This window comes from Salvia splendens, chromosome 3 (assembly GCF_004379255.2).
Source record: "Salvia splendens isolate huo1 chromosome 3, SspV2, whole genome shotgun sequence".
Classification (NCBI taxonomy): Eukaryota; Viridiplantae; Streptophyta; class Magnoliopsida; order Lamiales; family Lamiaceae; genus Salvia; species Salvia splendens.
Genome location: NC_056034.1, coordinates 3,919,492 through 3,944,827, shown reverse-complemented (window position 1 = coordinate 3,944,827; position 25,336 = coordinate 3,919,492). Strand labels below are relative to the sequence as shown.

At 37.3% G+C, this 25,336-nt stretch overlaps 3 protein-coding genes across 5 annotated transcripts; 2 read left to right on the top strand and 1 right to left on the bottom strand.

Annotated features, from left to right (window-relative positions):
- Positions 1-724: 724 nt before the first annotated feature.
- On the top strand, positions 725-13,533 carry LOC121794442 (protein HUA2-LIKE 3-like). Its single transcript, XM_042192603.1, has 12 exons — positions 725-1,158; positions 3,065-3,141; positions 6,889-8,895; positions 8,992-9,403; positions 10,476-10,584; positions 10,688-10,797; positions 10,896-11,080; positions 11,161-11,617; positions 11,728-12,169; positions 12,255-12,431; positions 12,990-13,042; positions 13,119-13,533. Exons 1-11 carry the CDS (start codon positions 1,039-1,041, stop codon positions 13,013-13,015), a joined length of 4,122 nt encoding a protein of 1,373 aa, XP_042048537.1. The 5' UTR covers positions 725-1,038; the 3' UTR covers positions 13,016-13,042; positions 13,119-13,533.
- A 1,392-nt stretch (positions 13,534-14,925) lies between these two features.
- Positions 14,926-15,360, bottom strand: LOC121795639. Its single transcript, XM_042194181.1, has one exon. It carries the CDS (start codon positions 15,358-15,360, stop codon positions 14,926-14,928), a length of 435 nt encoding a protein of 144 aa, XP_042050115.1.
- A 3,205-nt stretch (positions 15,361-18,565) lies between these two features.
- Positions 18,566-25,034, top strand: LOC121794439. Of its 3 annotated transcripts, none has more exons than XM_042192601.1 (9): positions 18,566-18,714; positions 19,156-19,212; positions 19,404-19,563; positions 19,721-20,532; positions 20,786-20,959; positions 21,074-21,187; positions 22,142-22,321; positions 24,126-24,172; positions 24,553-25,034. In XM_042192601.1, the coding sequence occupies exons 2-9, from the start codon at positions 19,165-19,167 to the stop codon at positions 24,857-24,859; spliced, it is 1,842 nt and encodes a 613-aa protein (XP_042048535.1). In that variant the 5' UTR covers positions 18,566-18,714; positions 19,156-19,164; the 3' UTR covers positions 24,860-25,034. The 3 variants fall into 3 exon arrangements, with proteins under 3 accessions (XP_042048535.1, XP_042048533.1, XP_042048534.1); XM_042192599.1 differs by having other exon boundaries at positions 21,071-21,187; XM_042192600.1 differs by lacking the exon at positions 18,566-18,714 and having other exon boundaries at positions 18,733-19,212; positions 21,071-21,187.
- Positions 25,035-25,336: the final 302 nt, after the last annotated feature.

Genomic DNA, 25,336 nt, shown 5'->3' with positions numbered 1-25,336 from the left:
ATCACCGATTGGGCCGATGATGAAGGTGGATCTAGCTCCAGCACGGCGACCGCGCCCCACGCTCGAGGATTACCGACGGGCTTCAATGAGGTTTTGTCTAGACATACCTCAATGCGCAACCAACAAGACCATGCTCAGCTCATGAACGACATGGTTGAAGAAGTTAAGGCCCGTAACCGCCGTGGTTGAGAATGCGTATTTTTTAATTCGTATTGTAATGTATTAATTTTAAATGAAATGAAGGTTTTTTTTTTCCAATTTTTGTAGTTATTTAAATATTCAATTAAAGAAAATGCTTAGGGCGGCCTTTAGGGTGGCTTATAGGGCGCCCCACTGCAGGTGGAAGGGTATAAGGATAAAATGCTGACGTGACGGTGCATAAGGCGGGCTTTAGGGCGTCCCTTAGGGCGCCCATTGCTAATGCTCTAAATGAATATTATGATTAAAAAAATTGGGCTCAATACCATACACTTTTCCTTTACTTTGTTCCTTTAAAAAATATTAACCTTTTACTTTGTCCATGATTTCATATTTGTAAGTTGAATTTTCTACGATTGGCCGGCCAAATATTTAAGAAGAAGAGGGCCTACAAACACAACCTTAATCTTAGTTACCATTGTATATGGAGTTTGAAAATAAAAGTAGGCCCGTCATATGCGCGGCCTACTCTTGAAAATGGGCCAGTAATAATGCGGGCCACGTGCTGCCCGCGCTGTCGCAGTTTCTATCCTACACTACACCCACCACCTGCGCCGTTTAGCAATTAGCGCCGCCCCTTCCAGAAACTAACCAAACTCTCCATTTCTTTTGCCCAACTCTTTTCTACCACACAGCACCCACTCACTCCCAAAAAACCGATTTTGAATAAAGTTTAGGACTAGGGTTTTGTTCAATCGAACTCGTGTGCAGCTCGCCTACTCGAATATCGTTTGCTGGGGTGCTCTATGCTGATAATTTCGGAAATTAGGGTTCTTTTTTGTGATATTTTATTGTTTGACCATCCAATGCTTTGGCGTAGTTAGTTTATGTAGCATTCATATGGCTCCGAGCCGGAGAAGAGGTGCGGGTAAAGCGGCGGCAGCGGCCGCCCAGCGGAAGTGGGAAGTCGGCGATCTCGTGCTCGCCAAAGTCAAGGGGTTTCCGGCCTGGCCTGCCACTGTAAGTCTATTTAGCCTTTTATTTTGTTTTCTAGTTTCTCTCTCTCTAAGAGTTAGGGTTTCGTGTTGCATGCTAGTTTAATTGCGTTTAGTGTTCGGTTTCTTTATATGCGCCTTTTATACTTTGCTATCTTTGGATCTGGGTGAGTGCCGTAGTCTGGATTGATTTTGCATTTTTTTGCTTGCTGAAGTTGTATATGTGGGTGCTGTTTAAGTTGAGTTTCACTTAGATAGTGAAGACTAGCGCAGGTGTTATTTTTTGTTGGCTACAGTGTATAGATTCTGTTAATTGGTATAGCTGTGCTTTACATACTTTTTATGAGTATAGCTAACCGTGAAGTAAGTGCAGTCAAGGCATACATAGCAATGGCGCTGGTACACTTTAGTTTCTTATATGAATTCGTAACTATCCCTGATTTAGTATTTGTGTTGATGTCTATACCCTGTTGTCTCTGTAGTCTGCGTGCCTTGTTGGAATTTGGGTGTTCTTTACCTTCAGGGAATCATAAGAAGTACAAAAACAGGGCTATTTTGAAGTCGGAGTGATTTGTGGGTAAAATATTGATTAGTTCTATGTTGCCAATAGTACTTGTCTGTTTGTTTGGCACACCAGGTGCAATGCTGCAGAGGTTCTGCACAGGCACATACTTCTCTGCCATTTAATTGAAAAAGTAACTGGGCTTTCAGGATTCAGAAAAAAAAGAATGGCCTTTAGTTTTAAGACAAATAATGATAACAAATCAGTATTTAAGCTTATTCATTGGCTTGTCATAAATCCTATTTATAGAGCACGTCTTTGGGTAAAAGATATCGGCTGAATTGGATTATATGATCATGTTTCCTCTGTTTTCCATCAGCATATAATAGAAAAAACCCGCCCATTTACCTTCTAGATGTTAAAACCTCTTACCATTGGAAGGTTTTAGTTGCATTCCAAATCTTTGATGCCAGTTTCAACTGACTACTGTTCCATCATGCAGATTTTGATTTATTTCACTAGAATACATATAATATATAGAAAATTCTTTCAGAATGATGCCCTCAGCTTCCCTGAATTGCGCATGGGGGCTTTTGTGGTGTATCATTTTAAGCTCCTACTGCACCTTGCCTTATTTATGAATACTCGTTAAGCTCTGCAGTGTTCTAAAATTATGGTTATGTTGAACTAGTCTGGAAAAAAGGTGTTTGAATAGACATGTTTAATTTTTCTTTGTTTGTTAAAGTTATTACATGATACTCCCTCCATCTGCGAATAGGAGTCCCGTTTTTCCATTTTAGTCCGTCCTCGAATAGGAGTCCCGGTTCACTTTTACCATAAATGTCAATAGGGTCTCACATTCCACTAACTCATTCCACTCACATTTCATTTAAAACCAGTATATACAAGTGGGACCCATATTCCACTAACTTTTTTCCACCCACTTTACTTAACATTTCTTAAAACCCGTGCCGCCAAGAAATGAGACTCCTAATGGCGGACAGAGGGAGTATATCACTATTTTCAAGGTGAGGAAGCTTTCTTTAGAACTCTTCCTCATCACGCTTTGAGGAACTGGAAAGGAGCTGGTTGAACTGAGGAATATGATATCATCATATACTCTCATATGACTAGGGGTGTCTGCAGTTAGTTTAGGCGGCTGAAACGAACTTAGTGTTTTGGTTTGGCTTCCTAGTTTTGCATAATTTTAGTATTTTACTGAAGTTTAATTCACGTTTTGATTTTGGTAGTTGGTCTCAGTACGTGACCAAACTGAAAGAATACTGTGTCATTCATTGATAGTGGTAGAATCACTATATGTTGTCTGATTCCATGCCTTAATGGCCTTTCCCATAACTGTTCTGTTACATTCTCAATTCTCATTCAAGTTGCTGTTCTGACTATTGTTTCTTCATTTTCCCCGTGGCAGGTGAGCGAGCCACAAAAGTGGGGGTACCCTTCTGAACTGAAGAAAGTACTTGTTCACTTTTTTGGGACTAAACAAATGTAAGTTATATTTTATGTTTTCCGTAGATAATGTATGGTTAGGTTTTATTGGTTTTCCAATGGCTTGCATTAGAAAAGTGTCTGAGGTTTCCTTTTGGGCTGAAGTTTTGGTTTTATATGGTATATCACGAGTGACAGAGTGAGTGTCCTTATTTATTTGGTGATGCTACATGCTAGATTAAATTGAGAAACCCGTGATTAACTGCACAGTTTTATTGTGTTTGATTAACTCCTCATCAATGTTGTTAGGGGCGTGGGGCACTGAGGCGGGTAGGTAAATCTTGGGGCGATGGAGTGACGGGGTGCACTAAATTATAGAACACACATACACATGCTGTATATTAAGATAATAATAACACAAACCAATTGCGCTGACACTAATAATTAACAAAATTTGAGCAATTAATTTAATGAAGAGTCGAAACGCATGTAATGGCAGCTCGAATTATGCCTCTAAAAGGTGTACAGTACAGCTGCACATCAATTAATAGACTATGCACTGATAAATGCACACAAACAAATGTTTCAGCAACCCTTCATCTTCCTCATTTATATTAATATACTCCTTCTGTCCCATAGTAGATGTCACACTTTCCTTTTTAGTTTGTCCCACTCCCACAAAAGATGTCACATTTCCTTTTTTGTAAAAAGTTCTCTCACATTAATATAAATATATTATTTTCTCTTTCCACTTAACACACAAAACAACACCTCCTAAAATCTCGTGCCTATTACCAAGTGTGACATCTACTATGGGACGGAGGGAGTAATACACACCAATTATTATACTCCATGCACAAATAAAACACTATTTTTAAACTAGATGTGCAGAGAATCACGTATGCCCTTCATCCTCCTTATGCCAACCCTAATTATTCAGCTTGAACACCACTGCCAGTGCCAAAATTCCGACCAGCCACAGCGAATTGTGGTTGTAAAATAGAGGGGAAAGACCGGGGAGGTGATAGGCCGTCTATCCTCGGAGGTTTCGTAGACCGCCGACGCCCCGAATGGCTGGAATTATAGTTCCTATCCAGAAACCCTAATCACTACACCATGGCCCCTGCAACCCAGGCCCCTAGAATATCACTCGCCCGCTCTGGTATGGTCGGGGTGATTAGAATAGACCCATGCCCACGGGCTTCAATAAATTAACTTCAATTTGTTATAGATTTTTTTAAAAAAACTCCTAATTAACAAATAAAAAGATCAAACAAATTGCCCAAAGGCTTATACTTTTGCGCGCGGTGCTCTTTCCGTCAGTCTTTCATGCTCTTGGTCCGCATGCTCTCTCTCACCCGCTCTCTCCAATGAAAGGCCTAAAACCTACAAAAATTACTTAAAACCCCAATTAAAGTCTCATAGTTGTCAAGGTTGTCAAAACCACAATGCCCTGTGGTGCGGGGTGCACATGGGGGCTCGACTTGGGGCGATTAGGTTTCTTGTTGGAAACCATAAGAGATAAACGCTAATTCCGGCCAATCGGGGCGGTGATGGTTGACAAAACCTCCAAGTATCGATGACCCTTTGCCGCCCCTCCCCGTTCTTTCTCCCATTTTCAGGCCACAATTGGCGGCGGTGGCTGTGAACTGAGCCGAAGAAGCGACCACCACCCCTCAAATTTTTTCTAATGGAAATTGTAAATTACTCCTGGAAACAACCCTTTCACAGCGATAAGATACCCTAGCATCGACGGTGAGTCGTTGGCAACCGAGGTCCGGGCGGTGGTTGACTGGAATTCTGTCAGTTGCGATTGAATTGGAAATTAAGGTTTAATTTTAAATCAGGATTGAGTTAGTGTTTTATTTGCTCTAATTTCAATCCTTGATAATTATCCTTTAATTCTTGATAAATTGCCATGTAATTTCAGTTAATAACTTGTAATTATTTGTATCAGTGTAATTGTGCTGTTTTATTAGGTTTTAAGTGGATAAATATACTTTTATCTGCTTATATGTAATCTTGATTCTTTTAATTTCTGATTATTAACTTGTTTTGTCATGCAATTTGTTTTTGAGAATTTTCTGATTTCTTGAGTGATATGAAGTATGATCTGTATTGTTTATATGAACCATTTTATGTTTTATTTGCTATTATTGAACTGTCTAGTGTAGGTTGACTGATTTTTAAATGGTTAGTAGTTAGTACACCCTTATTTGTGGTGCCCCCCCTCGACGAGCGCCCTGGATTTTTACGTAGTCGCCTTTAGTGCGCCCCACAGTCCCAACAACACTGATTGTTATGTCGTGTTATGACTTATGAACTTATATTTGATGTTATTTTTCATTTTTCATGTATTTGTTATGCTTTTTCGTTCTTCTTGTATTAGCTAATATGTGTGTGTATTTATGATTTATTCTTCAGTATTTACACTCAGACTGCCTCGAGGCTTACACCTTGTGAGATGGAAGGGAAATGCCTTTGATCTTAAAATGTTTTTTAGAACCGTTGTATTGGAGCTGCATTTGGTATATTTGTGCTTATAGGCGAGCGGTTACTTTTAGTTATGTCGCAGTTAGAGATCATATTCTTATTTCCTTGCCAATTTTTTGATTATCCAGAGCTATCCTGCCCATGGCTGATGCAAGTTACCTGGGAATTAGTTTGAGTGTTTTGTTTAGATAAGGAATTAATATTACTCCCCCCGTTCCATAGTAGTAGAGTCACTTCTTTTCGGCACAGAGATTAAGAAAGAGATATTAAATACTCCATCCGTCCCGCAATAAGAGTCACATTTTGTCATTTTTGTCCGTCCCACAATAAGAGTCACACTTCACTTTTACCATAAATGGCAAGTAGGTTCCACATTCCACATTCCACTAACTCACTTCACTCACATTTTATTATAAAACCAATATAAAAAAGTGGACCACATATTCCACTAACTTTTCCAACCCACTATTCTTTACATTTATTAAAACCCGTGCCACACAAAATGTGACTCCTATTGTGGGACGGAGGGAGTATATTAAGTGAAGAGATAATAAAGTAGGAAAGAGAGAAAAGTAGAGAGAATAAAGTAGGAGAGAGAATAAAGTAAGTGAGGGAAAAAGTGTTACTTTTTGCTAAATAGGATGACTCTACTTTAATGGAATGCCTCTAAATGAAAAAATGACTCCACTACTATGGAACGGAGGAAGTATTTGTCAACTAGTATTTGATTAGAATTATTATAGTATATCATTATTTGGTTTTGAAATAACTTATTTAGTAAATTTGCAATAATTTTGTTTGTACTAAATATATGTAAATATGAAATAAACGTACTAACACATGTTTGGAGATTTGTTCTTCTTAATGCCTCTTGTAAGCTTTTTTTGAATCAACATCACAATCACAAGTTCCATTTGAAGACTATTTTTGTTGAACTAGTGTAAATTAAACTCTAATAAGAGTCAAATAATGGAAACTATCTAGTTATAAAACCAGGCTTAAGTAAACAACTTAGAATAATAGATGAAGAGTAAAATTTATGCATTATCATCATCACAATCCAAAATAATGTTTAAGGGCTTTAACTTTCTGCCAGCACATTCTGCCTTCTCAACAAATGTGTTTTGAGTCATATTGTTGGCACTTGGCACACTTTAGTTGCATCTCTAAGTTGACAACGAGGAACTGGAACTGGGTGGCAATGTAAACACTTCATTATCTTTGTATTGTATCCATATAATTGGTAGTATTTTTGTAAAATTTTTATTATAGTTTTGATTCCTGAATTCTATCAGTATTTGTTCTCTTGTACAGTGCTTTCTGTAATCATGCTGATATTGAAGAGTTCACAGAAGAGAAGAAAATATCTCTGTCAGGAAAACGCCACGGTAAAGGTTCTGATTTTGCTCGTGCATTAAGAGAGATAGTTGATTGCTTTGAGAAGCTGAAGAAACAGGACCTGGTTAGTGATAATGTCACTGAGGAAACTGTTACCACAAATGAAAACAACTCAGACGAGTCCTTGACTAGACCTGTGAATGATGAGGCTGCCATGACTACAGTTAAACAACTTTCTGGTGGATCCACTAATGATTTGAACTCGCTAACTGAAGCTGCTGTAGCGGCAGCAGCTGAAGATGCTCTGCGTGATGAGGAGATGCAACTGGAGGAGGCACATTCAAATTCCGGGTTTACTGAAATACATGTTTATTCAACAAGAAGCAAAACTGATGCCGCTCAATCACGAATTATTGGTAAGCAGAGGAGGTTATCTGCTAGAAAGTTGAGAAGTTCTTCAAGGGTGGATGTGGGCGGACTGCAGGAGCTAACATTGCCTCCTTCCAACAATCATAGGAGCTCTAGGCAGTTGGGTGCTAAGGCACAGGATAGATCTCTTAGAAGAAGTAGAAGGATCATTAAATCATCTGATGATTACGAGGGGAACAATGCCAACTCACCTTTTTTCCCGTCTAATTGTAGTGTGGAAGAGATTGATTCTGAGATTATGACAGCAGACTCTGATTCTGATAGTCTCAATGGTCGCAGCTCTGTGGACTCGGGATGCAAACCAGTAGAGGAGGACCCTTTCACTGAAAAGAACGAAGGAGCAACAGAGTTGAGTGACCGGCTTGACTTTCAAACAAATGCTAATATTACTAAGAAGAAAAGGAAGCCTAATCGAAAAAGACATAGAAGTGATCTGGTGGCTAAATCGGATGAGGTTGTTTCCGAGACTGAAGTACTTAAGACTGACTGCCTTTCACCTAGTAATAATGAAAATGTGGCTGAAAAATGTCCGAAAGAAGATGGGGATGAGCATCTACCATTAAGCAAAAGGGCTAGAGTTCGTTTGGGTAAGTCATCACCTGTTGGGGATGAAGATACCGAATTAGCTCATGAAGAAGACAAAAGTCTGAAAGTTCCTGAAACCTCTATACAGTCTGATGGGCTCTCGAATATTAAGGTGCATGTTCCTCCTGGTACTGTAGCAATATCTGTCAAAGAAGATTCGTATATTTCACCTTTATCGCTTGATAGTCTTGATAGAAAGCCTCAGTATTGGGAAACTAGAAAGAATCTTGTGGATGGTGAGTCTGCTTTACCTCCATCAAAGCGTCTAACTCGTGCTTTGGAGGCAATGTCTGCTAATGAAGCTGACCTCAGTCAGAGAACTTCTAGTTGTTCCTCAAAGGTGGATACTCCTAATGAAGGCTGTTCTTCTGCGAAATGCTTTGAGCTGTCCACAGAAGAAAAAGCTGTGGTCGATTCGGGATTAGGATCAGTGGGGGAGCTCAGTACTACAGTTCCTCTGTCAAGTGTTTCTGGGTCCTGTCCTGAGCTAAACGAGGATGTCCCAGAAAAACATGGGGAAACCATTGAAGTGGTGTTGGATTCTTGTAAAACTTCTGGTGTTGGTAGCTCAAATCCAGAATCATGCAAGGATTCATTTTGTCACGCTGAAGGTGTTGAGAGCAAACACCTGCAGTTATCTAGCTTGATTGAGTTCCCTTATTCTGTGCATCATTTAGATCCAAATCTGGATTTAGCGAACACTCCCAGCTTGTCTCATTTAGACTGTGGCAGGCCATACTTGGATTCATCTCTTGATAACTGCAAGATCAAATCTCCAGAGTTTAAGGAGACGACTAAAACAACTGATGCCAAGATTTCCCTGATGGACTCAGATTCTCTCTTGGTGGAAGAGACTACTGGTGATTCACTTGATGTTGAGAAATGTAAACTTATTGACAGTTCAGATTGTGGTGATGAATTACAAAAGAAAACAATCCTTTCTCTATCCAAGAACCAAGGGAGTCGAAGGTAAAATTAGACTTATGTACTTTACTCTCACTTTTCCTAGTCCCATTCAATCTGTCTGCCTAACGCTTACTCTCTTCGGGCTTGATGTATCTCTAGGCCTGAATTTATCGGAGAAGCAAGCCTATCATGTGCAGATTCTAATCTTGTACTATCAGCTAGTCCCTTGAAAGTTCTGGATAGCAATCATATAGAAGTCGGAACAGTCTCAATTGCTCAGTCTTCTTCACATTTATCTGATCGAACAGGATCTGCTACGAAATCACCTCCTCCCAGTTCTTCCATGTGCGGCATTTCCTCATCTGATAGTTATGTTGAAGAAAAGAGAGGCTCTTGCATTACTGCTCAATTGCATCCTGAAAAAGCTAAACTTGGGGTCAAGTCAAGCAATATGGTGGAACTTTTGTCATCACTTGAAGCTGCCATCCGATCTTTGACAAGGACTAAGGAGAGCATTGGTCGAGCAACGCGGGTTGCTATTGACTGTGCAAAACTTGGTTTTGCAACTAAGGTAGCCTTGTCCACTGTAATGCATGGCTTTTATAACCTTTCTTCTATGTCATAAACCTGCATGTTATATACTCCCTCCGTCCCATTGAATATGAAACATTTGGCACGGGATTTTATGTAGTGTAGTTTTGTGAGTTAATGAAGAGAGAATTAGGTAATAGAGAGGGAAAAAGTAGAGCTGATGGTATTTCCATTTTAGGAAACGTTACATTTTTAATGGGACAACCAAACGTTATTTTTTAATGAGACAAACGGAGTAGTTTATAATCCGTTACTTGCTTGAAGTTGAAATCAACATCCATTTTCATGATTATGTGACAACTGATATTTTATACTCCCTCCGTCCCAAGGTACTTGAGTTGTATTCCTTTTTGGGTTGAACTAAGGTTGTTGAGTCATTTTCTTATTTGGCAAAAACTTTTCTCTCTAATATTTTACTCTCTTTTGCTCTCATACTTTAAACCCTCTCTTAATTTATTCTCTCTATTTTTACCTTTAACACATCAATTTCTTAAATCCTGTACCCAAAAGAAATGCCTCTACTACCTTGGGATGGAGGGAGTATATTTTAAGTATGTGTAAAATCAATATAAATAGCTTTCTCGTGAGCTGAATGCCCAAGGGATAAGTAGGCGGTGCATCTTTCATGCATCTAAATGCCCAAGGGAAAAGTATGGTGCATCTTTTATGCATCTGAATCTCTGATATGAGAACTTGATTGGTACCGATTACACTACTTGGAAACTCTTGCTCAATGCTCATATGGGTTCTGTTTAGCATTGGCCCTCTCCTCCACGGCCTATATATTAAAGGATATTTATGGCAATAAAGATGTTTGGAATTGTAAATAGTGGTGTAAACTGTAAATGACCTGGAACTTCTCTGACTTAGAACATCTATGCGAGATTTATATGAGTTCATATTAACGAATGAACATGCCAGTTATGTTAGTTCCCAGTAACGAATGAGCATGTGAGATTGGTTTTTACTGACTGTACTTAAACCCTTTGTTTTATTCTCTCTTCTCAGTTCTGCATAACCTCTTCGATGCGCTGATATTTTATTTTCCTTAGGTGGTTGAATTACTGGCCCAGAATTTGGAAAGTGAATCGAGTCCACACAAAAAGGTTGACTTGTTTTTCCTTGTTGACTCAATCGCTCAGTGCTCCGGTGGCATGAAAGGTAGCTTCTGTCCTAGTTCTGTTTTATGTACCTCTGCTTTTGCTTACTTTATTAATTGTACTGAATTCTCTCCGATGATGATTTATATAATATACCTGGTCAGGTGATGCTGGTGTATATCCCTCAGCAATTCAGGCAGTCTTGTCACGTTTACTGTTGGCTGCTACCCCTTCTGGTACTGGCTATTGTGACAATCATAGGCAGTGCTTGAAAGTGAGTTAAGCTTCTCTTTTAATGTATTCTCATTGTTCATCTCACAGTTATTGCATATTTTGCAGTAACTGATGGTTAATTTACTATGTGCTGGATAGGTTTTGAGAGTTTGGCTAGAGAGGAAGATTCTTCCAGAGACCTTAGTTCGCCACCATATTCGAGAACTTGATGCTCTTTACCATTCACATGTTAGTGGTGGCTCTCGGAGATCTTGTAAATTTGAAAGGCCCTTTGATGATCCCATTAGGGAAATGGAAGGGATGTTGGTTGATGAGTATGGAAGGTAATTTTCTCTCCTGGCTTCCTTAGGTTTCAGCATTTGTTTTTATACCATGACTAACAAACTTCTTCTTATCAATTTAGTAACTCAAGCATCCAGCTTCCTGGTTTCTGTATGCCTCCTATGTTGAGGGATGATGATGGAGGCAGTGATTCTGATGGAGAGAACTTTGAGGCTGTCACTCCTGAGCATAATATGGAAAATGTACATGTTGATGGAGAACCAAATGTGAGTGCTACAGCTGAGAAACGGAGCCATATCTTGGAAGATGTTGATGGTGAGCTTGAGATGGAAGATGTGGCTCCGTGCTGTGATGCTGAAGGTACTTCTACCGGTAGTATTGCTGATAGCCATTATGGAGCACCATTTCCGGGGTCTGCCCCGCCTCTGCCTCTGCCTCTGCCTCTGCCTCTGCCTCCACCTCATTCTCCGCTTCCACCACCACCTCCACCTGCGCCTCTAGCTCATCCACTACCTCGATCGGGTTTTCCTCCTGCTGTGCTTGATTCTGTTCCAAAATTTTCTCATTCAAATTCTCAGGTTTTCAATCTTCTATTTCATATTCTTAGTCTTTTGATCAATGGCTAATTGAGATCTTTCAATTTACTTTACTTACCCATGTACCTTCGTAATTGAAATTTGTTGATCAGGAACCTGTTATGAGGCGGTCTCCTTCGCCAAGAATCAAGTCAAGAACCTTAGACATGGTGCATCATCGGCATTATGACAAGAGAGACTCTGAAGCCCAATTGGCAAGACATATTCCTTATGGCAGTAATAATCGTCCTTGCAATGATCAGCATATTCCCCATTTCTCTGGTAGATCATCAAATGGCTTCCAGCCAGCAGATGGGGCTTTCAGCAAGGGTTTTCATCTGCCCCCACCACACCCTGCTCCTTCAGATCATTTCTCATATGTCCAAGAGCCACGCAGCCAATCACAAAGGGATATTCCACCCCCTTCTCATCCCAATAGATTCACATCACGTAGCACAGAAAATGGAAATTTTTACAGGGATCGAGACAGATATAAGTCTGGTGAGCGGGATAATATTGGAGAGCGCTGGAGGCCGCGTATGCCACCTGTCTCTGGTGACTAAAGCATTCTCAGTTTACTTTTTTCTCAGGCTGTCATTTATTATGTTCAGATCATGTGAATAATACAACTATTTCTCAGGTCCATACCATTGTGATGGTTCCAGAATGGCTCATGCACCAATGCCATACCATGGCCCAGTCCATGAGTCTGATTTTTCTAATAATAGGTGGAATTACCCTCCACGTTCCATGAATCACAGACAAATGAATCCTTATGGGCCACCATCTGAAGGTCCTATTCCAGTGGCAAATAAAGGTTTGTAATATCTCTCTCTTATGAAGAAAGTAATTATCTGGTCTTTGTTTTGCTGATGCGCTCATAAGCTCAATTATTTGTGAATATTGAAGGAAAAGCAGGTGGGTGGGTTTTGATAGTATGTAACTTCCCTGTAGAAAATTCTGTTCCTTTTGGGTTCTCTAACAATTTAAGTTGATAGTTTATAACTCCCCTCAGGAAGATCTGTATTTTTCCTTCTTGGATATGGTTGCACCAGCAATTCTGTTTACAGAACTGGTTGAAACTTGAAATGATGCAGACATTTGCAATCCAGCCTAATAAAATCCTAGCTTCTTCCGGAAAGCTGAATGATCAATCTACTGTTGAAACTTGAAATGATGTAAACTTGAAGATTCTTCAATTTCTTCATCATCAACTCTGCAGTAACCTGACAATTAGATACATTGGGAGTTTATTACTGTTAAATATGTGTGTTCTTATTATGGCTTATTTAGATTAGAAATAGATGGCAACCCGGAATTGTGTTTTGGAATTACTTAGCTGCTACACATTTTTATTCTATGTTATGTTTCTCAGGCCCTAACTTTTGGAAGCCAGGATAACTTTTTTGCATCAGCTCCAGCAAACTGGTATTTCAATGTGTCCTATGAAAATGTTCATTAATGTAATCCTGTTTGCTGACTTTGCCATGTACTATATGTTTAGCTCGGTATTTCAACAGAGATAACTCTTCTGGAACTGTCTGAGGGTTACTGATTTGTGGCCACAAAGAAGAGAGGCTGTGCTCCTCCGGTGGTTGTACATACATATGTTGTCAATCTGTTTGTCGCTGCCTTATGAACAGAGAATGAGAGGTTGTTTGGTAAGTGGGAGATGTAGTATCATCCCCGGGGCGCTAAATTATGATTACGTATGTTGAATCTATAAGCTTTTGGAGCAACAATATAGGATCTGATCTGCCTTCAACATCTGATAATGATATGTATCTTCTGTCCCATTCTCTTTCCTTCTAAATAGGTGGCTGTCGTTGTATAATTATCACGATTACCATGTACATTGTGAGTTGTTCGACTTCCTCAGCCGATTATAATTAATCTATCTCAAGGTTACATGTCTTTAACCAATTTTTCCTTTATAATGGCAATGTATTGCGTCTTGCATCTGGCTTGTAATTGGCAATCTCTTTTTTTATATGCCCTATGTTTTGGATTGATGATATGATTCCACTAAGTAGGTTTTCTACGAATTAAGTCGAGTAATATTTTATCTGACGAATCTGCCTAACTTTATTTCTATTATCGGTTAAGTTGGTGGACTTAAAACACTCAGTTTTTGACTTTTTGTTCACTAGTTTTTATATGGTTAATTTCTGCTGGTAAGAACTCAATTTCTCTCATAGTTTATTTCAGTGTTATTTTTTCTTGTTTTCTAGGTGTAAATGATGAAAGAGTATGACCGATCCTTTATATAGAATTGTTCATTTTCTTGATGTTTTAATTTTAGTTGTAGGGATTAATGAAAAAGTATGCACGCTTGTATTTAGAATTCTATTGCGGGTATTATTAGTATAATTAATTTGGATACTAATTTCGTCATTCATTTGCCATTTTGTGTTTTGTGTGATTTTGTAGCCCATATTTTATTCACTATAAGTTATAGTAATTATAAATGTCCTTTTTTTAATTAAAAGACATCACTCCAGGTTAAATGTACCTAATAAATGAATATTGTATAATACACCCTTATAAATAAATAAAATTATACGCAAGAAAATGACTTCTCTTTTGCATTGTTCTTGGCAATCCATTCCTCCAATCTTCTGCCATTCTTGGCAACTCCTTTTGTTTGTTCTTTTCCGAGAAAGGAAACCGCATCTTATGGAGAAAGTAATCGTCTAAAATCTAAATAGTAAGATGTAATAATATGTGAATTCTGTATTACTTTGTGCGGAGTCGTATTAATTATATCACTGACTAGGTAAATAATTAGTGGTAGAATTTAAGGGTCTGGGGTTAGTTGAAAAAATTATTATTGAAATAATTGTGCATGGATGTCCAACTCAAATTTAAACATTTTCTGAAAAAAGAGTGTTCTATTTATTTTATTCTCTAATCACTTACCTTGCAAAATACCATCACATATAAAACCTGGAGGATGGAGGTAGTAATTGATTATCAGGATTAATGATTATTTTATAATTCGAACAGATGATTTTTTAAGGTAGATCAACGTTGATGAATAAATGTTAATTATCGTGTATAACAATATTAGCATGTCCATGTTAGAAAATATGGAAAAAGAGACATGATACAATTTACTATAGAGGAATATTTCATGTATTAATATGGCGATACATGTTACCATGATGAAAATTATGACACTTAAAAAATGAAGTATAGCTATATTGCAACGACGGAGAACATTAGATTAGATATTAATCTATAGATAATTAACTAGAAAGAGAATATACCCTTCTGTTGAACAAACTATTATTGCATTGATGCAAGAAAACTCAGAAGTTGACCAATCTGGAGGCGCAGCTGAAGCTGACCTCGCAGCTGTCGTCGACGATCACCTTGTACTCGTGGAGTGGCCTCGTCATGAACGGCGGCAGATGCACCAGCAGATCACACACGCACTCCGTGTCCACCTCCTTCACCCACCGGCAGCACTCTCCCTCCTGCGCCGTCTCCACGTACCCCTCCCTCGGCTGCCGGTGGTGGTGGTGGTGGTGGTGCCCGCTCTCCACCTCTCCCTCGCCTTCTCTGGCGGGAGGTGATGGTAGGGATGGTGGATTGACTCGTGCGTATGGCAGACGTCCGCAAGCGCGGTTCACTATTGCCAGCTGGGACACGCAGAGCGGTGTGGGGCGGCGGGGGTGCCAATGGGCTTGTGAGGTGCTGAGGGAGACGATGAGGATGGTTGCTGCTAGTAATTTCATGGCCATTTTTTTTATCTGTGTTTTTGGGGTGATTGTTGAAATAATTGGTGTTGTTTGTGTGTATTTATAGGGGAATGTTGGTTGACAGGGATCTCATGGTTCTTTGTCTTGAAAGAGGTTGGTTCGAGCTATTGATCTACATTATTGTAAAGATCAAGAAAATGAGGGTTGAATGAGGGTTATGATTTAGTTGAGAATTCTCTGGGACTATATATCGTTTTCTTTAAATGTAAGCTTCTTTTATTTACTTGTTACAAATTAACAGTTTGCATCGCATTTGAATTGGAGGATTCGGATTCAAATCTGTGAAAACCATTTTACGATATCACTTAGGATAAGGTAGCTATGTAAATAAAATCAGAAACAAAAACATACTAATTCTAGGATATCACTTATCATCTGTGTGCCTTGCTACTAATTCTTGATATACAAAACCTTTTTTGATTAGACATAAAATAAACTAAATGCAGACGCTCAGCTCACTATACATGAAATGGGATTTAATTTAGTTCTAAATCTACTAAGATTCTCTACAATACAGCAAGGGAAAAGAAAGGAATAGTTGCATGACGTTTAAAGGTTAAATTACTAATTACAGGAGGGGCAAAACGAATATATATATATATATATATGGTCTTGTTAGGTTGAGATTTTTTAGCTTAATTGAGAATTGAGATGCATTTTCAGCCACTCATTTTGAAATGTCAACTGCAAGTAGATTATGTCAACTAAGGGGTATTATCGTCATTTCATTTCAATAGTCAGAATATCAAATGTCAACAACTCGTATTAAAATGTCAACAACTAAAAAAAATTTAATTTTTTTAATTTTTTTAATTTTTTTTAATTTTTTTAAATTTTTTTTTAAATTTTCGCGCGATGTCAACTACTGAGACATTATGTCAACTACGATGTGTAGTCTGCACATCAAATGTCAATAGCTCTGCACATCAAATGTCAACAGCTTATAATTGACATTATATATGTGTAGTTGACATGAATTGTATATGTAGTTGACATTATATGTGTGTAGTTGACATGAATTGTATATGTAGTTGACATTACATGTGTGTAGTTGACATGAATTGTATATGTAGTTGACAAAAAATAAAAAAAAATAAAAAAATAAAAAATCGAAAAAAAAATAATTTTTTTAAAAAAAATAAAAAATATTTATTAAATAAAATATATGATGAAATTACAAATATGCCCTTTCACAATTAATTAATGTAAAAATCTTTTCCATGTGACAAATTCTGGACCACTCATTTAATAAAAATGAGTGGCTTATAATGCATCTCAATTCTCAATTAGGCTAAAAAATCTCAATTGATCACAACCCTATATATATATATTAGTAGGGGAGCGTTATTCTCCTTTTCACATCTTAGATCCTTTTTCCTTCTTAATATTACGCGTTAGATCTAAGGCATCAACGGATCAGATTGATTCTATAAAACTAGTTCCGTGTTGCATTATAGAAGGTGGTTGTATGCATTACAGGGTTATTATTGACATTTGACGGAAAAATAACTGTCACATTTTGGTATCTGCAAATAATGCACCACATGGTCACGAGTAATGCATATAATTGACTATATAATGCACAATATGTGAACTGCAATGCATACGAATAAGATGTACCATGTTATGATGTTTGGACACACGTTTCTTGTTTCCCCTAAGGGTTTAATAAGCTTAGGGGCTAGGGTATAGTACGTAGACACGTATGTAATCTTCACATGGTAACGAGTAATGGATATAATTGACTATATAATGCACAATTTGTGAACTGCAATGCATACGAACAAGATGTGTTGTGTTATGATGTTTGACACACGTTTCTTGTTTCCCCTAAGGGTTTAATAAGCTTAGGGGCTAGAGTATAGTACGTACGCATTAATAACAAATTATAAAACGATACGAATAATTCACCAAATTGTCACGAGTAATGGATGTTATTAACTATATAATGCACAATATGTGAACTGCAATGCATACGAATAAGATGTACCATGTTATGATGTTTGACACACGTTTCTTGTTTCCCCTAAGGGTTTAATAAGCTTAGGGGCTAGGGTATAGTACGTAGACATTACTAACAAATTGTTGTTATTGGAATATACGTATGTGCATTATTTGGTTTAGGTAGTGCATTATGTAGCTGTTAATTGTCATTATCTCAGTATATTATGCATTATTAGAGGTATTGTGTATATGGGTTAATCAACGGATTGAAGATTACATACGTGCATTTAGTAATGTCTACGTACTATACCCTAGCCCCTAAGCTTATTAAACCCTTAGGGGAAACAAGAAACGTGTGTCAAACATCATAACATGGTACATCTTATTCGTATGCATTGCAGTTCACATATTGTGCATTATATAGTTAATAACATCCATTACTCGTGACAATTTGGTGAATTATTCGTATCGTTTTATAATTTGTTATTAATGCGTACGTACTATACTCTAGCCCCTAAGCTTATTAAACCCTTAGGGGAAACAAGAAACGTGTGTCAAACATCATAACACAGCACATCTTGTTCGTATGCATTGCAGTTCACAAATTGTGCATTATATAGTCAATTATATCCATTACTCGTTACCATGTGAAGATTACATACATGTCTACGTACTATACCCTAGCCCTAAGCTTATTAAACCCTTAGGGGAAACAAGAAACGTGTGTCAAACATCATAACACAGCACATCTTGTTCGTATGCATTGCAGTTCACATATTGTGCATTATATAGGCAATTATATGCATTACTCGTGACCATGTGGTGCATTATTCGTAGCGGTTTCCAGCCATTATTAGATTACTATTGTACCCTCATAATGCACAAAATAGGACAAATAATGCAACACGGGATTAATTACCCAATGTTGATTTTGACCGTCCATTTCTCTAATCTAATGGCTGATATTAAGAAGGAAAAATGAGGAACTATATTAGTAATATTAAAGAAAATTGTGAAATTGAAGATTAAACAAAGAACCCAACCCCCATTAGTTCTATTGACATACTCCATATCTTATGTAATTCCAACCATCATCCCAAGGTATTTTCATACAAAATGACCAAAATACCCAATTTCTTAGCGCCATAGTATTCTCCCTTATGCCGACTTGGGTATAGTCTTCCGCTACAACACGTTGTACCTTCTAGTCAAAACTAACCACTTTATCTCAAATGTACAATCATCTAAAGCATTAAATGAATTGATATAAATGACGTAGCCCTTTTCAAAGGTCACTACTCACTACGTACAACTTTCCATCTTTCGTTAGAGCAAATCAGATTGAGATATCGTTCTCATTTTGCTCCGGCGAAGAAATTCGTTCGCAATTTCGTAAGATTTAAGCTTCTATTTTCTTAATTATAGCGGTTTGCAATTTGATTTCCCCTCGTTGTTTGCTTCTGTTTCTGTGCATTCATTTCCGCCTTTAGTTTAGTTTTTCTGCTGATTACGGAAAGAAACTACGAATCCGATGTCTTCGTATCATGGCTCTCTCTCTCTCTCTCACTCACACTCCACAGAGGCTGAAGAAGACAAGTTTTTTTTGTTGTTATTGTGATTACATGAATTACTTTTTCACTTTTTCAAATTTTGGTTCAATTGTCGTTTTATATGTAAAGGTGATTGAGCGTTAGGTTTAGAAAGTTATTTAAACGTTCCCTGTATTTGGGTTTAACAGCATGCCGTACTGACTTGGTGAGCTGATTGAGTTTGAATATCTCAGTATGATCGTGTAGGTTGAAGTTTTTTGTTATTTGCTGATCTGATTTTCAGAATTCGGTGATGGGATTCAATAAAGTTTACAAGTCATTACAGGAAATTTTCCCACAGGTGCTTTTGGCGTTCCCAATTTTTATTATTTTTCAGTCATGGTTGTTTCCGGGTGGTACAGGATACTTTTAAATTCTCGTATTCTGTTGCGATTCTTAATTATATTCTGAAAATTTGGTTGTTATATTGTGTTTTTTTCCCTAAGAAAGATTAATGTGACTTTTGCGGCTCTGTCATTTTTTCGGCAACAGATAGATGCTCGGGCTCTTAGGGCTGTTGCTATTGAGCATAGCAAGGATGCTGATGCAGCTGTTGAAGCTGTGCTTGTGGAGATTATACCTTTCTTCTCTGAACGATCGAGACCACATACCCCATCGACTGGGAGTACTACTGTTGGAGAATCATCAGGAGGTATCAAGCTGGAAACTTTATCTGATTAAGATACCCAAACTGTCTCTTGGTCGCTTACTTTCCTATTGAGTTCCAGATGATGAATTACTGCATATCTGGGGCAGGCCCTGTTGCTGTGGTTCTGTTTCTTGATCCCAATTCCCAACTGCTCTTGCAGGTGCTGTTACCACTGTCCAAACTGCGGATTGCACATCTGTGAATGCTGTAGCAGGATCAACTGATGCCCAAAGCAGTTATGTTGCAAATTTTGGATATCAGAAGTCTTTTAGTGATGTTAATGATGGCCATACCGAACCCTTATCCGATACCAATGTTGAACATCATGAACGAGAGGGTGTTATGGCTTACTTGAATTTGTCTGGAAGTGTACATGATAACAACATGCAATTGAAGACTGATATTTACTCTCATGATGAAGTTGCTCATTTGACTAGTAAGGATGGGGCAGATACTCTTCAGATTGAAGTGTCAGTAGAACCCAAAACTGACAAGACAGCTTCAAATAGCAGCATCCAACTTGCATCTGATGATGCATGTCATACCATGTGGACCTTGCAAGGAAAAGATTCTGGAAGCATTCAAGATTTGAATATGTTAAGTGAAGGATCAGACTCTAGGTGCTTAGAGACTGAGTTTGATACAGCTACCAATGACGTATGTGAACAGGGGAAATCCTATGGAGATGACAGGACTTGTGTGGTTGGACCTGCTTCATTTATTGTTCGTGATCTAACAGCAAGCCTTCCAGAAAACAATTTTCCGTTATTAGCACTCCGTGAAAAGTCTGTAAATGATTCAGGGGAATTAGATGTAAGTTTGCCTTGTAACAGTGCTCCCAAGATGGAAGCTGGTAGCAACATCATTGACTCTGATGATGAGTCTACCTTAAGTGGCTCCATGTCTCAATCTAGCAAAATCCATATGATTGATGCTCTTGCGAATATTATAGCTGATGCAAGAAATAATAAGGTATGATAGAATCAATTTCTTTCTTTTTATTTGAATCTAGATAAAAATCTAATGTTTGAAATGACTATCTTTCCTTTTTTTGACCGATTTACTCTACATTGTTGTATCTTTATGCCCTTATATTCATTTTACATTAGACATGTATTTCAAGCTTCCAAGTGTTATTATTTTAATCTCTGATGTTTTGATTTACCAATAATCAAATTATCCACACTTTTCATAAAATTGATCAGATGCCTGATACATTTTGCAGAAAATGTTGTTCTCAGCAATGGACTCTGCAATAAGTTTAATGAGGGAAGTGGAGCTTAAAGAGAAAGCTGCAGAACAAGCCAGAGAAGAAGCTGCTATGGGTGGAACAGATATACTGGTCAAGTCTGAAGAGCTTAAACACATGGTGAAACTAGCAGAGGAAACAAATTCCATGGTTGTATTGCTATTACTGACCATACCTATATAGTTTACAAGTATTTAAAGCACTTTGAACTGTCCAAATAAGTAAATGAATGTTTTTGGCTAAATATATTTCCTCTTCCAGCAGGCTGGGGAAGTATATGGTGAGAAGGCCATCCTAGCAACTGAGTTGAGAGAGCTTCAGTCTCGTGCACTCTCGTTGTCAGTTGAAAGAGACAAATATCTTGCTGTTCTTAATGCGGTGCTTTTTAGCTTCACTTTCATTTTCAGTGCTAATGCTTCTTACATTTATTGCGTATAGTACTGTGGTAGTAAGTCTACATGCTTCTTTTGACATTTTCAAGTTACTTGGTACCTTCCTTAGTAATATTTGTTTTGCAAACTAACAAAAATAGGGAGATGTGGAAGAAGTGTAATGACGACTTCTATCTGTTTCTCGGGTGACCTTACTTGAGTATTTCTTGTGTAACATTGTAGGCTCATTCATCTTGAAGCGTTTGCACTATGTAATATTTTCTCATTTGTTACTAATTTGGATTATTTCAAGTTAAAGCTTCTTCTTTACCTCTTTTGAATTTAACATAAAGTTGTGTGGCTTCATGAAGTTCTCGAGGTTTTTCCTGGGTGTTGTCTTGTACTTACCTCAGGTTTATCTGAAAGTGCTAGTTATTTTAAAATATTACGACCAACAAAACTTGAGTTGTGTAATGCTTCAACTCATTTTTGAAGAGGTACCAATCTCCTCTATAATATGGGTATGAAACCTTCCTAATTCCATGTCAAAAGTCGATCCTTTTTTTTTGGCGATGAAAAGAATAATGCAGCAGTCATAGCTTATTGGAGGGATTGGTGACTGTGTGAGAATTATTTTGCTTACTGCTCGCTTGTTTAGTGCTCTTATGAGGATCTTATGAATTATACTATGACGTCAGCCAATTTATTAAATCTATATGTTCGGATATGTATCTCAACATCTGCCTAACATTGGTTCCGTTTTAGCTATATCAATGTATCTTAGGCTTTACATAATAAATTACTCCAGATATAATCCTATACCGTACACCATATTTTTTTTTTTACATGGATACTATTAGCTTATATCTGGTGCTAGCTAACAAGGTGAAGAGAATCATATAAGTTCCTCAATGGTTGATCATTGTCAATTTGTCACAGTTATTTATATTTTCTGCTGCAGATGCAACAAACCTTGGAGGTGCGATTAACTGAAGCTCAGAATGTAATAAAATCTGCTGAGCTAGAAAAAACAGAAAAGGAAAATGCTGCAATGAAAGCCCTTACTGAGCAGGAATTGATAATGGAGAAAGTGTTGCAAGAGTCAAAGATCCTAAACCAACAAGCAGAAGATAACTCCAAGGTAAAGTGACTTGTCTCATATTGTTGTACTTAAATGGTGATTGGTATGTTTGCTCCCAATCCTATTGATTGGATGAAACTGGTAAGTACATTTTCCTGTTGAATCACCATTCTCATCGAGTCAAAATGACTAATGGCAGTGGCAGATCCGGAACTTTTAATATGGGGGTACGGAGTATACTACAAATAATTATATTACTCCATATTAGAAATAATATAAAAAATAGTAGTATAACTAAACTAAACAAGTTTGTATTTGTAAAAAAAAACACAAAACAAAATAAGAAAAATAGCAAATTATTTGATTTTGAACTTTGAAATTCATACCTATACACTAAAAATACAACTGAAATAAAAAATAAATATATATCTAATCTTTGAAAGAAACTCAAACTGACAGAACTACTATTAAGAATATAATTGAAAAATTTTTTTTTTAAAAAATGCAATACATTCATAATCTTTGAAAAATAAAATAGACTAACTGACTTTTCAAATTTTACTATATTTCAGATTATAGTAAAAATGCAATAAAAAAACTACACAAGATAAAAATAAACTGCAATAAATTATTTATAAATATTCTAGGCTGATTGAATTTTCAATTTTTATAGCACATTAAGAATATAAATCAAATTAAAGTAAAATACATTAAAAAACTATATAGAGATATAAGTAATATTAAATAAGATCATTGAGACAAAATAAATTAAAATAATTGAACTCCCTGATATGTCTAATAGTAAAAGGACAAACACAGCATTTAGAAGTAAAATATATTAATAAGGAGGGGTCACACTGTCCAACTTGTAGGATTACCAAACTCTAAACCACCCGACCACAAGAGCTTTTGTGAAATGTTACTTCAATAATACATTAAGAACGAAATATTTGGGGGTACAGTGGTACCCCCTTGTTCCCATGTGGCTCCACCACTGACTAATGGTTATGATATTTTTACATAAATAATGCTATATACGGAGTAATATTATTCCCTCATATTTCGAAACATAGTTTGACAACTAGTTTAAATAATTTAGGGAAAATATCACTTTGTCTCATCTTTTGTTGCCAACAGCATATGTGTCCCAACGTAAGTACAATTGAAAAAAGCACTCAATTTTTAAAAAATTCAAGTTTGTGTCCCAACAAAAATAATCCAGCACCTGGATGATGTGACATGCTGAAATTCACATGTGACATTTCTTACGTTTCCACAATAATATGATGTGTGTTTGCGCTCGATAACCCACATAGAATGTTCTGGAGATGTTCAAATTGGGCTTACGATGATTGCAGCAATTGAGGACGTAAGAAAGGCCACCTGTAGCTCCAGTGTGCCACATTATCACTTGGGTGCCAGAAAATTTTTGGGACACAATCCTGAATTTTCAAAAATGTTGTGCACTTATTTGCAATTATGCTTAGGTTATGGTGTAGCTGTCGTAAGTGGTGTATATAACATTAAAAATAATTATGCATTTGATATATAAAAAGTTGACCAAATGAGAAAGTGAAACCACAATTAATTTTGTAGAGATCTGATTTAATTTTTTTACAATGGCATTCATAGGAAAAAAATTAATTTTCTAAAACAAAATCAGGAAAAACATCTCACTGTCATTTATATACTCCTTTATCTTTCTTAAAGTAGTGTTATTTATTTTATTCAAATGTAAATTAATTTGGACATAATGCTAAAATGCTTTTTTACCATTGTATGAAGTTTCATTCCCTCATACCAACAACTCCATTGTTTCTTGAACTTTATTTTTAATTTATCTTGTTTTTATAATATGTTGCAGTTGCGCGAATTTCTTGTGGACCGTGGCCGTGCAGTAGATACGTTGCAGTAAGTTCACATGTTCTTAACAAATCTTCCTTCCGTTATCTGCCAAGTTGCTGACCACCCTTATTTTTTCTCTGTAAATGTTATCCTGCTGCTGTATATTCCATAGGGGTATTATTGAATATTTTTTTGCTCATCGAAATCTTACTTTGAAGAGGAATAGTATTAATTTTGTGTGAGCCCAAAAAAGGTGGTTATCATTGTTGAAGTTGGAGTGGGTGGGTGTTTGTTTTGTTGATGTGACTTTTTTGATACTTTGGTGGGTATCAATGTTGGTGGTAATAGTTTCAGAATCTTTTGCTAGTGAAGTTGCTCGATTTCTTTTGGATGTCCGTAGCACATAACAATTCCCAAGCTGACGACCCTCTTTCCTTTTTGTCCAGGGGAGAAATATCTGTTATATGTCAGGATGTGAGGATGCTGAAGGAGACTTTCGATGAGGATATTCCATTTAGCAAGTCACTCTCATCCAGCCAGACCAGTTGCATCTTAGCTTCATCTGCTTCGTCTTCAAAAAGCTTGATTCGGGAGCAGGTGGACTTACTTCCTGACGAAGGAACTGATTCACTGGACACTCGAGACAAGAAAGGTACCGTTTCTTGTTCGACTGAAAGCTCATCTCAAGATGAAGCTGCTGGGAATGATGACAAGGCACTTTCAGACGACGAGTGGGAAATGTTGCTTGCTTGAGTTTGCAATCCGTGTATATCTTCCACTTCTGATACTTCTGCGTCTGCTTGGTTTTGTTTATTAGCTATTAAGATTATGTGGAACCTTAAACGCCGGTAAATTAGGTGATTGTGCCTCTACATTTTGTTCATATGTAATATAATAAAGCGAAAATTTCCAGGTGTTCGTTTTCAAACTTAATGCTTTTCAGTTTCTATACTGTGGTGCTAGAAACCCTGAGATTAGGGGATAAGAAACCTTCTTAGTGTGATAAGTTATTTGGCTTTGAAATAAGCCTCGTGATTAGAAAATTATTTGACTTTTATCAGCCTAGTTAATAATCAGGCATTCTGAAGCGATTGATCAAGGTTTCTGGATTCATTTATCGGCTTCAGAATTAATCAGAAAAACAAATTACAAAGTTGCAACATGCTGCCAAGGCCAATATTATCTCAAGTAGAAATATCAAGAAAGGCAAAATGGTAGAGTTCCAGTCCC

Excerpts from the sequence above, each read along its gene's own strand:
- LOC121794442 (XM_042192603.1), top strand. The coding sequence starts at position 1,039 with ATGGCTCCGAGCCGGAGAAGAGGTGCGGGTAAAGCGGCGGCAGCGGCC. Across the intron at positions 8,896-8,991 it reads AAGAACCAAGGGAGTCGAAG|GCCTGAATTTATCGGAGAAG; the intron begins GTAAAATTAGAC and ends ATGTATCTCTAG. Across the intron at positions 11,618-11,727 it reads TTTCTCATTCAAATTCTCAG|GAACCTGTTATGAGGCGGTC; the intron begins GTTTTCAATCTT and ends TTTGTTGATCAG.
- LOC121795639 (XM_042194181.1), bottom strand. The coding sequence starts at position 15,360 with ATGGCCATGAAATTACTAGCAGCAACCATCCTCATCGTCTCCCTCAGC.
- LOC121794439 (XM_042192599.1), top strand. The coding sequence starts at position 19,165 with ATGGGATTCAATAAAGTTTACAAGTCATTACAGGAAATTTTCCCACAG. Across the intron at positions 19,564-19,720 it reads TGTTGGAGAATCATCAGGAG|GTGCTGTTACCACTGTCCAA; the intron begins GTATCAAGCTGG and ends CTGCTCTTGCAG. Across the intron at positions 20,960-21,070 it reads CAGAGGAAACAAATTCCATG|CAGGCTGGGGAAGTATATGG; the intron begins GTTGTATTGCTA and ends TTCCTCTTCCAG.